The sequence below is a fragment of the Quercus robur genome, chromosome 12, assembly GCF_932294415.1.
Source record: "Quercus robur chromosome 12, dhQueRobu3.1, whole genome shotgun sequence".
In the NCBI taxonomy this organism is placed as follows: Eukaryota; Viridiplantae; Streptophyta; class Magnoliopsida; order Fagales; family Fagaceae; genus Quercus; species Quercus robur.
In genome coordinates this window covers 12891570-12903835 of record NC_065545.1, presented here as the reverse complement: position 1 = coordinate 12903835, position 12266 = coordinate 12891570, and the positions used below count along the sequence as shown (strand labels likewise).

At 32.4% G+C, this 12266-nt stretch overlaps 1 protein-coding gene across 6 annotated transcripts; it reads right to left on the bottom strand.

Annotated features, from left to right (window-relative positions):
* Positions 1–5419: 5419 nt before the first annotated feature.
* Positions 5420–11470, bottom strand: LOC126710600 (uncharacterized). 6 transcript variants are annotated; one of them, XM_050411141.1, is made up of 14 exons: positions 11349–11470; positions 11229–11259; positions 11061–11128; positions 10927–10966; positions 10772–10809; positions 10555–10668; positions 10112–10313; positions 8925–9253; positions 8711–8839; positions 8445–8581; positions 8185–8297; positions 7950–8041; positions 7076–7206; positions 5420–6844 (listed from the first exon to the last, which is right to left on the bottom strand). In XM_050411141.1, exons 1-14 carry the CDS (start codon positions 11370–11372, stop codon positions 6775–6777), a joined length of 1518 nt encoding a protein of 505 aa, XP_050267098.1. In that variant the 5' UTR covers positions 11373–11470; the 3' UTR covers positions 5420–6774. The 6 variants fall into 6 exon arrangements, with proteins under 6 accessions (XP_050267098.1, XP_050267102.1, XP_050267100.1 ...); XM_050411145.1 differs by having other exon boundaries at positions 5420–6840; XM_050411143.1 differs by having other exon boundaries at positions 8200–8297.
* Between the last annotated feature and the right edge of the window lie 796 nt (positions 11471–12266).

Below are 12266 nucleotides of genomic sequence, written 5' to 3'. Positions count from 1 at the left end.
CTTTATACTCTAAACTTGCACAAATAAAAATTTATTTATCATATAGCTGAATAAATTAATACTAATACAAAAAGTAGATTATTCTTAAAGGATAACTAATAAAAATATACTTATACAATACAAATTAAATAAATTGCTTCAAATATTTTTTAAAAATCAGTTCTAACAGAAATGGGAAAAATAAAACTAGTTGAAATATAAAAAAACTTTAAGTGAAGTAACAAATGGGTTGATGTGTATTTTTTTTTTCTTTTTATAGCTAAATGTGGAATAATGTGTAGTTGATGGGACACATCAACCCACATGATAATGGCTACAGTAGACTTTTTATTTATTGTTTTTTCTTTTTAAATTACAAACTAGTTGTCAATGTTATGGGTTATGGTAGGAGCATTTTTAATATATAATACATTTTATTAGCTAATAAAATAGCCTTAAATATATAGTTTTTTAATTTGGGTAAAAGGATAAATAAGTCTTAATTGAAATATAATAGAAATATATTATATTATATTAATTAAAAGAGAGTTTTTTTTTTTTTTTTTTGAGCCTTAAGTGACTTCCTTAGTTGCCTATATGCTAGAGTCAACCCTACTAATAAAACAAAAATATCTCAAGTACCATTTCTATAATGGAAATGAAGCTATATGAGTGTTTTAACTTTTAACTAATCTAAAGTTTTTCAAACTTGGAAGATATTTTGTAAAGTAATTAAGTTTCAAATATATGCTACAGTCAACCCTACTAATAAAACAAAAATATCTCAAGTACCATTTCTCTGATGGAAATGAAGCTATACGAGTGTTTTAACTTTTAACTAATCTAAAGTTTTCAAACTTGGAAGATAGTTTGAAAAGTAATTAAGTTTCAAAGCAAACGATATTTTTTCAAACTTGAGTTTAGCTTGTTGGCTAAACAAACGAACATAATCAAGTTTTTTTTTTCCAAGCCGAGCTCGAGTTTCATTCATTTACATCCCTAACTTGAATCAACTCCTTTGAAAATTATTTCATTTCCTATATCATTCCTACAATATGCTTGCCTATTGGTTATTTTGTATTTTTTGTAAATTAGAATTTCGTGGCTATCAGAGGCTTAGAAAGACAATATTAGAAACCCAAATTACGTATTTATATATATTTTTAAAAGTAGTCACTTTATAGTCTTATACTCTAAACTTGCACAAATAAAAATTTATTTATCATATAGCTAAAAAAACTAGTACTAATACAAAAAGTAGATTATTCTTAAAGGATAACTAATAAAAGTATACTTTTACAATACAAATCAAAATAAACTGCTTCAAATGTTAAAAAAAAAAAATTAGTGCCAACAAAAATGGGAAAAATCAAATTAGTATATAAAAGACTTTAAGTGAAGTAACAAATGGGTTGATGTGTTTTTTTTTTTTAATAGCTAAATGTGGATTAATGTGTAGTTGATGTGACACATCAACCCACATGATAATGACTACAGTCTATAGACTTTTTATTTATTGTTTTTTTTTTTTTAATTACAAACTAGTTATCAATGTTTTGAATTATAGTAGGAGCCTTTTTAATATATAATACATCCTATTAGCTAATGAAATAGCCTTAAATATATAATTTTTTAATTTGGGTAAAAGGGTAAATAAGTCTTAATTGAAATATAATATAAATATATTAAATTATATTAATTAAAAGAGGGAGCCTTTTTTTTTTGGAGCCTTAAGTGACTGCCTTAGTTGCCTATATGCTAGAGACGGCCCTACTAAAATATCACAAGCATCATTTCTCGGATGGAAGTGAAGCTATAGGAGTGTTTTAACTTTTAACTAATCTGAAAATTTTCAAACTTGGAAGATATTTTGTAAAGTAATTAAGTTTCAAAACAAACGATATTTTTTCAAACTTGAGTTTAGCTTGTTGGCTAAACAAATGAACATAATCAAAATTTTTTTTTTTTTTTTTTCAAGTTGAGCTCGAGTTTCATTCATTTACATCCCTAACTTGAATCAACTCCCTTGAAAATTATTTCATTTCCTATATTATTCCTACAACATGCTTGCCCATTGGTTATTTTGTATTTTTTTTGTAAATTAGAATTTCGTGGCTATTACAGGCTTAGAAAGACAACATTAGAAACCCAAATTACATATTTATATTTAAGAAAAAAAAAAACCCCCAGATTACATCATGAACATCCAAAAAGCCTAGGAAGGCAATCGTTTTAGAGAATGGAGAGGCTCGGGCAAGGGGAGCTGACATCATTTAGAAGTTTATATTTTTATTTATATTGGTTAGAACTGAATGTACTACTACCAGAACATCATAGAAGTTGAACATTCAAATTTTAGCAAAGGACAATAATAATCAGCAAAGCATTTCATCATAACCAAAAATAAGACCAAGTTTAGCTCATTTATTCAGTGATGAGGCTTTTTTTGATAAGTTGTTGGATCAAGTTTGAGTAATAACAGTTATTGTCTCGGAACAGGAACATTTGGGAATGCTCTTACATTCAAGATGAACCGAACCTGTCAATTAGGCTTGAGAGCTATAGTATAACTGCGTCCAAAAAGCAGTGTGCTTGGTGGACCTGTGGCTGAGAGAGAGAGAGTCCAGAGTAACTGAATAAGTATCCATCTTAATCAGGGTTGTAAAATGTAAATTTATCAAGCTGTTCATAAACAGTTAGGGCTTATCTCGATAAAAAACTTATTTGTGTTTGTTTGATTAAAACAAGTTAAGCTTGAGCCTTAATTTTAGACTAATTTAATAAACAAACTGAGCCCAAGAAAAAAAAATGTTTACAAACAGGCTTGTGAACAACATGACCTGATAATAAAAAAACAAACAGAGCTTAGGCTTGTTTATGAGCTTAAAATCAAGTCATATCTTACCAAGCCTATAATTAATTGTAAGTTGGGACCACTTATTCAAACTAAATGGAAGGAATACAGGAATATGTTTGATGAGTTCTAGACACCCACATTAGCAAAGAAAAAAAAAAAAAAAAAACTAATAATATTCTGCCTCCTAAGTTTGTTTTTATACTTCTGTGGGTACCTAAGGCATGCTTGGCAACATCCTTGGCCGACCTCGGCATGCTTTGCAATGTCCTAGGCGTCCCACATCGAAGAAAAATCCCCCCACTTTCTACCTTATAAGCTTTGAAGCGAAGGAGTAGTGTACCACTACCTAAGGCCTGCTTAGGCATGCGTGCAACGTCCTTGGCCGATCTCAGCATGCTTTGCAACGTTCTCGGCATGCTTAAAGAGCTAGTTGTACACTACTCCTTCGCTTCAAAGCTTATAAAGTAGAAAGTGGGGGATTTCTCTTCGATGTGGGACGCCTAGGACATTGCAAAACATGCCAAGGACGTTGCCAAGCATGCCTAGGACGTTGCAAGCATGCCTTAGGTACCCACAACTTCATTCTTACACTTGAGAATTAAGCAAAAGAACTAGAAATCAAAAGGTTGGAATAGAAGTTTCCTGTATTTTTCTTCAGGCGTGTGAAAGGAATAGGAATTATATAGATGTTTCTAACTAATTTAATATATTTTTTCTTACAATAAGTGAGAGAGGAAGGATTTAGATCTAAGTTCTTCATAAGAGAACTAGACAATACCACTTAAATACAAAATATTTAACTAATTTACTTCTTCAATGAGCAAGATATTTGTATAGTAATTTGATATAGTTTCTTATGTTTGGTATGGTGATAAATTTGGCCAATATATATATATATATATATATATATTTTTTTTTTCCCTGAAATCAACTAAAACTAATTCCAAAAAAAATAAATAAATAAATTCCAGTGTATACATCTTCCCCAAAAGCATATTTTTCGATAAATCAAATGGAGAGTAAACTTTGCAACAAATATAAAAGCTTCCCCTACACTCCTACCCATTTTTTTTCCACAACTACCCAATTTTCCGGGATATGAAATCATATAGTGTAATATTTGGAAATATATAATAAGTTTTAAAGTGCCCCACACCATGTATGAATTGACCATTGGCCAATCTTAGTTCAATGAAATCTTTCACCTATCTATCTATTTCCCCAACTACCTGAATTTAATGCATATAAAATCATAGTATCATGTTTGAAAAATATGAAATGATTTTTATAGTGATCCTATAAGGCTATAGGTGAAGTTGATGGTCTTCTCAAAAAAAAAAGGGGGGGGGGGGGGGGGGGGGGAATAAAATTTAATAATATAAAGCATCTAGTTCAGTGGCCATTCTCTAAGAATTCCCAGTTGCATTATATCCCAGAAAAAAGCATGAAATAAGAAAAGGAGGACATTGATCATATTCAGTAATTCAGGCACTCTAATCTCTTCCCATCCTAATTGTCATCAATTTGTAACAATCATACACATTCTCTGTGAATGTAAATATAAAAAGCATCTAGTTCAGTGGGCATTCTCTAAGAATTCCCAGTTGCATTATATCCTAGACAAAAGCATGATATAAGAAAAGGACGGCATTGATCATATTCAGTCATTCTGGCACTCTAATCTCTCCCCTAAATGTCATCAGTTTGTCACAATCATACACATTCTCTGTGAATGTAGACGGGTACGTCTTCTTTGAGCATCTCTTCCTGTCACTCTTCCAACTCAAATTTTCAACTCTCCTCCCCAGACGTGACTGCAACAATATCTAACAAAACTAGTTACGGATAAACCAAGTGGGGTTCCTTGAATTACTCTATTTGCTTTTGGAATCTAGCAGCTTTGGCTTTGTTGAAATAATTATATAATTAGACAAGCTATAGTGTCTATGCACACCCTCACTAACCATGCCTGCTAGCTTGCCACAGAATATACCTTTGTCACCTCTGAAGAACAAAGCAAACCCAGCCATACTCTAAATCTAATTTGCTGAACACCCCCAATGATTCCCTAAATCACTTTAAACACAGATGGTAGCATTGGTAAGGTGGGATCAAGGATTTTACTCAGAAATCATGAGGGAATTTGGATCAAGGGTTTTTTTTTTCTTCTTCTAAAGGCTAGGTACAACTATGAATAATATGGCAGAAATATGAGTCGTCTGCTTTGGCCATCAAATGGCCTAGGAGTTAGGGTACCAACGTTTCTTTTTTCTTTTTTTAATTCATTAGTTATAATTGGGGTGAGAGGATTTGAACTTTAGATGTCTCCCTTCAAAACACTAGTAGATGCCAATTGAGTAGTTAAGATAGAAGACTCTTGACACCAATATATAACACGTGCTTCATGTACTTGTCTGAATTATTCCTACTCTATTCGTTATTTTGTATTTTTGGTAATTCAGAATCTCATACACATCCAAAAAGCCTAGGACATGGGACAGCAATGGTTAAAGAGGCTCCAGCAAAGTAAGTCAATATCATTTAGATGTTAAACATTCAAATTTTCAGAGAAAGAACAAGAAAGAATCAATCACAAAACAATTCATTAAATGTAATAAAATTTTAATCTCATATGCTTACACCATATGGTACAATTTAATAAAATTGAATCTATAAAATATTCTTGCTTCAATTGCATACCTTTTCTTTGCACCAAATAGATATCATCTCTTCCATTATTTTACTTTGAGCTCCCTTCTCTCCTTAGACATCTACTCATTCTAGAACTATGTTTTCAAAAACCATATTATAGATTCTTTACTTAGAAACCAAATCTTAATTATAAACTAATATTAATATAATTTATAAATCAATCATGAATTTATAGTTATACCATCACTCTCAATTTATATTCAAATAAATATGCAAAAGCACTTAAAACTAATATTAATTTTTTAACTAAAAAAAACTATAAACTAAAGTTAAAATCCAGTGAGCAGTTTACAACTAGTTTCATTTAAACAATAAGACCGGCCCATTTCATTCAGTGATGAGGTATTTATTGAGCCATTGTTGGACCAAGAGTGAGTGATAACATACATTGAGCATCTCCAACAAATAAGGCATATTTTCACCCAATTTGGGGAGTAAAATCCACTTTTTTATTTATTTTACCTACCTACATTTTCAAATACACTTTTCAAGAGACTCTATGATGATGAAGAGATAACATTCTTACAATAACGCTAACCTATAAAGTATTCTACAAGTACTTGAACTTGGTGGTAAAAAAGTCCTAAACCAATTAGAAATAAGAAACAAAACCCACATAAAAACATCTGAATAATTATATTTAACAAACTATAAATTTAACAAATGACAAAAATTGATCCCTATATGATGTCCTATACTCCACCATCAACATACTTTTTTTCATCAAAGCAGCTTCTTCAAATATTTCAATTCAAATCGATCCATGTATTTGTTAGTCAAAGACAGTAGGCAAACAATGAAAACTTACGTTACCATGCTTGAAAGATAAAAATTGGTTTTGCCTTGGTCTCTCACACTCCCTTGGTTATCTTGTCAATCAATCAGGCACAAGAAACCATCTGAAGTACATTTTTAAGTTTCTTCCTCCATTTCATTTCACAGAAGAATTTCATCTTCCTTTCTCACTCACGAAATTGTCATTAGTGGGTACAACTTGAATTGGGTCAAGGCATAAATTAAGGCAAGAGAGAGTAAAAGAAAAAAAAAATGCAAAAAACTGGATTACAGATTTGTAATATACTTTGTCCAACCATGTCTCTTGCCATTGGTGAGTGAAAAAAAAATTGAGGGCTGTACACAGAATCACATGATTCTGGATGAAACTGATCTGATCACATGATCCTTATAATGCGCACATACCTCTAATTTTGACATACCTGAGCTGGTCAACTTACAATTTGGGAGAAATACGTAGAGAGAACAATGCTCTCATCATTGCCTGCTTTTACCTCCTTCCTGGCCAGAAAATTTCACCATTAAACTTTATCTTCATCATTTTAACAACTTATTAATTATCCCATTGGACAAAACCACGTGATGGAAACTTTTCAACACAACTATTGTGGTGCACTAGGAAAAGACTTACTTTTTTTTAATTAATTATTCAAGCAATAGATGTCTTCTAATTAAAACTTGGAAAAAGAGACCAGTGCAAACATTCAAATTGTACTATCCATAGTTCCATACCATGGTGGGTGAATACAGATCAAGTTCCCAACTTCAAGGTCAACATCACTGCAAACTCTCGGATTAAAAATAATTGTTGTTTTCCTTCCTCCATTTATCATTATTTGAGGGCTTCCTGATGGTGTGGGGCTCTGCAAAAGCAGGCATGCACCTTCAATCCTCATTTACCAAACACTTAAAATAGACATGGATATATATTGAATCAGAATCATTCAGATGGAGGCAAATGTTAAAAAATTTTGATCCAAGTACCCATCCCAGAAAAATAGTCTGGGTTGACTAAACATACAAATTAAGGCACTAATTATCATATAAGAAGCCCTTCCCCATATCAATGCTTTCCAAAATTGCCATCTGAAGAAAATTGTAAAGATATCAAAATTTTGAATTCTTGAAATAAAAAGGGTGGAATGATAAGGTGAATGTTTTTGCGTTTTAACTTTTGAACATGAAAAATATGGAAATTTGGACTATAAATATGGATGGAGCAAGTATCTTATGACTACTTCACATCCTAAGGGCATACTGAGCAACACTCTCCAAATCATTGTGTTAAATAATGTAAATTTTGAGAGGATGGTTGAGAAAATCTTGACGTTGCAGCTAAGATGCAACACTCCTCACATCACTAAGAAAGTTTTAGTTGCTAAACATAACTAACAAGATTTAAAAGCAATCTGCAAATAACTACTCAGGTTGTAGAATCTAATTAAATTCAAAATATTGTGATTTAGCAAATTAGTTGTAAATAAAAAAGAAGCTAGCACATTTTCAATTATTATCTTTCAGGGAATAAGTGTTAGCCATATTTGGTGGTTGTATCAGCAAGGTTGTGCAAATAATCTACATAATTTGTTTCAATTTTAAACATGACCTCTATGTTCTCGCCAAAAGAGCATTGACAAACTATCAGCTTTGCATCCAAGTATCTTGCCAGGATTTTTACAATGATGCTGCGTACTTCATCTGAGGATGTATGGAACAATAGTTAGTGTAAGGAATAGGAAAAAACACAAGCACAAACTTATTAATTGTTCAAATGACTGGTCTATGCATATGGTTTTCATTTCCATGAGTTAACATGCTCCTTTGAAAAATAAATAAATTACAGTCACAAGTTTTACTAATTTTGTTAGATCCAGTCTGCAACTTCTTCAAGAAATACACATCTCTTTCTTTTTCATTCTGCATGAGCTGTTGCAACTTCCCAAATAATCCAATTCTGCAAAATTTGGAAGCACACATTCTGAGTTCAGAACTACTCAATTTGAATTCACTCTATGAACATCAGCATAACAGGAAAATGATAGGAAAAATTTTCAAGTAATATGGTGAGATGTGATACAGAAAATATTTTCCTATTAGTTACCCTGATGATTTAGGCACTGCAACAAGGGCCCCTTCATCATTTAAAAAGGTAGCACCTAAAGTTTCTTGAAACCGATCTGCCATAGTTTGCCTCTTCATTTCTGGGATTGTAACCTTTAGCTTTTGATCTGTGGCCTGCTTTAGCATATAACTAAGAATACATATCATACAATACAGTACCAACAAGAAGGAAAAGAAGGGAGGGGGCAAAAGGGGGGTGGGGGGGGGGGGGGGAGAGTTGGTGAGGGTGTTAAACACAACAGATACCTTGTCCTCACTAGATGATCCACTACCCATGGATTCAGAGGAATCCTCTCTGTCAACAGTTCTATCTCCCAGTGGAGAGATAATTTTCTTTGCAACAATCTGTACCCTTTTAGCTTTTGTTCTGCTACACTGCAGCAAATAGCAGATCAATCTGGGAATGGATGGCAACAGGTAGAAAAGAATAAAAAGTTCCAGGTCAAAGAAGACAGCAAACCTTTTTAGAAACTCCTTTCTGCAAACTAGCTCTGTCCTGAAGGCCATCTAGAAGCTCAGCCATTGATGGCTCAGTGCATCCATGCCCAAGAGCTCCTACTTGAGCATGTAAATTCTCTGACTGGAATTGATTCTCTCTCTGACAATCGTCAAGAACCTCAGCAATTGAATGTTCTTCGGATCTAGGTTCAAATGTGTCCAATCTTTCAGGTGCTTCATGAACCTCAAATGACACATCATTTTCATCCTTAGATAAAGAAGGCCAGGAGGGTTCTTCCTTACGTGACTGGAAACGGAATGAAAATTTTTGCTTAACCCTGCATCTGACTCCTGCAGCAGTTGATTCTCAAGTTTATCGTAAAGAACCAGTTTTCTCTTCTTTTATTTTTTTTTAAAGTCATACAGAACTGGTTTCATAATAAAAAATAAATATAAGATCATTTACAAATGAAACATAAAGCTCTATCACATCTCAGGTCTGATATAAAGGTTGATTACCAAAAAATTCAACTCCAAAAACATATCTAAATTATAGAATAATGGCCGAACCGCTAGCAAATCTGATTGTTGCCTTATGTATACAATGTACTTTCAGTTTATATGGACTTGCATGGACATCTATGTTAACATCTGAATATTACTGGTTTTAATATATTGATTCACTCAGACATTCCATTAGGGTTGGACTCTGAAGCATAATTGTCATTAAACCCCATTGTACTCTGAAAAGTAATTAAACAAAGAGAGTATTCCACATATCCTTTTATTTGTGTTTTCCAATTTCCATTTTATTTCAACAAGCAAGACTTTAAGAACAAGCTCCTACTCGCAACAAATTGGGACAACATACACACTGAATCCATGAATTGATGAGCTATGTAAAATATTACATGGTACTGAGTATGAATTTGAAAGCTACCAAGAGGGGGAAAAAAAACCACATACAAACTGTATTTAAAACTATTTATAAGAAAAATAAAGACATACTACCAAAAAATATATATAAGAAGTTAACAAAAGATGCTCCCATGGTAACAACCTGTTTACTTCCTCCAGTATTTGACATATACCAAAAAAAAAAAAAAAAAAAAAAACTTATATATGCAGATAAACATGTAATGCATACACATTGATATGGCAAACATTGGTTTTAAGAAATCATAAGATAATTGGAAAGAAAAAAAACACCTTTATAAGATTTGCTTGCTTTGGAGTAGGCAGAATGGGTTGATGCATTCTCATTCAAATGTAACAGTGCCTCAGCTTCTTTACTTACAGCAGACCATGTCTGTGCACCATCTTGCACCCCACTTCCAAATCTACAAAGACTGTCTTCATGGAGCTTTTTAGCATCGCAGGAATCAGAAAATTTCGACACCACGTTGTTTACCTATCCAAACAGATTACAAAGACTGTTACTATCTAGCAACAACAACAAGAGAAACCATAAGAGAATCCGCATATTTACAATACAAACCCAAAAAAGCTGTCGCAATTGGTAAATAGCAATACAAACACAAAGCAAAAAAAAAAAAAAAAAAAATCAAATTCACTGCTTCCTATCAGCTTAAACTTTTGGCACATATGGTAATATATCATATGCTACATCTCTAGATCTTACTACATTGTACCTCATCATCGGAGATGATTTCCTCGTCCGGGTTGCACGTGAATGCCTTCCTTGCCTCGTTACGAAATTCAGGCATTTCAACACCATCATCTTCAAGAGAGACATGTGTGTCATTCTGATAAAAAACAACATTACATATACAAAACAAATTCTAATTACACCAAGTGGCCGCGAATACGAACTATATATAACACACACAAAGTATTGATAACACATGCCTTGCTATTTTTCTTTCCACAATTCCAATCAGAAGTACCTGCATTGAAAAACCACATTGACACATACACACACACACACACACACAAAAATACTAACATTCAAATTTAGAGTTATTATCAAAGAAATTTTTGATGAACAATATAATAGACTATACCTCTAAGTTTCTCGAGCCGCGACAAAACTTGCAGTTCCTCCTATCAAATCAAAGCATGAAGTTGCAATTAAGAATTTCAAATCTGTTGTCCAAACAGCAGGGCGTTAAGTTTAAACCAGGAAAGAGAAAGCTACCTTTTTCTCCAAACCACCGGTTAATGAGGCAGGAATTTGGGGCAAATTAGAATCGTAGTCTTCCTCATCTGCCAAATTGTAATCAAAACGACGACGTATGAGAGAGAGAGAGAGAGAGAGAGAGAGTGCAAAAATGGAAAAAAAAAAAAAAAAAAAAGTGAGGATTACCGGAAATGCTATGGTCGGAGTCGGGATTTTGCTGAATGGGAGAGGAAACAATAGGAGAGGATTAGGTTATTGAATCAAATCAGGGCAAAGCAATTTGTGAGAGAGAGAGGGTGTTTTTACCAGAAAAACGTTTTGCCGCCACATCTGGGTGCGTCTCAGTCAATCCATGTAACCAGGTGAATTTGTAGAAGTTTACGGAAAATATGGAGGAAGGGAACGGAATAAAATTTGAGAAATAATATACATTTTTACCGCAAATCTTGATTGGTAGGTCATTACTAGATATTATTGTTAGAGTAAAAAAGTAATTTTAGTGTTAGGTTCAAATTTGAACTAATAATACTTAACTGTCTATGGTTTATTATAAAAATATTGTGGGCGTAACACTTCACCTAAAATTTAGGTCAAAATTTCAAATTTTGAAACTTAAAATCTAAACCCAAGATAAAATATAACACTTCTAAAATTTTGGAGTGATTGGATTTTTCCTCCTAGAATTTCAAAATTTAGATATTACACCCTGAAGTTTGGAGGTGTTTAAATTTTACACCATGACGTTTCGGAATTTAGATTTTACCTCTTACATTTTAAGAATGCTTAGATTTTACTCTCTAAAATTTTAGAGTATTTGAATTTTACAATTTAAAGTTTCAGAATTTGGGTACAAAATCCCAACATTCCCAAACTTTAGGATGTAAAATCCAAATTCTGAAACATCAGGATGTAAAATCCAAACATCCCAAACTTTATGAGTAAAATTCAAATTCAAAAATTTCAAGGTGTAAAATCCAATCATCCCAAATTTTAAGGGTATAATTTGCAATTTACCTAAATATAAATTTTAAAACTTCAAAAAGTAAAAAATTTAAATTTAAATACTTTCGCACTTGGGGGTAAAATAAGAGAGATTTTTCTTTAGCCTTGAGACATACACAAAAATTATTGTAATTGATTTGATAATAGTGAAATTATTCAGAAATTGTCCCGTGATTTTTTTCCCTTTAAAGATAAAGGGTTTTCCATGTAAATATTTTGTAT

Bases quoted from the DNA above. Each gene is read 5' to 3' on its own strand.
- LOC126710600 (XM_050411141.1), bottom strand. From the start codon at position 11,372: ATGTGGCGGCAAAACGTTTTTCTG. The intron at 11,260-11,348 runs GTAAAAACACCC...TCTCCCATTCAG, and splicing joins GGCGGCAAAACGTTTTTCTG to CAAAATCCCGACTCCGACCA. The intron at 10,810-10,926 runs GTATAGTCTATT...TTTTCAATGCAG, and splicing joins GCGGCTCGAGAAACTTAGAG to GTACTTCTGATTGGAATTGT.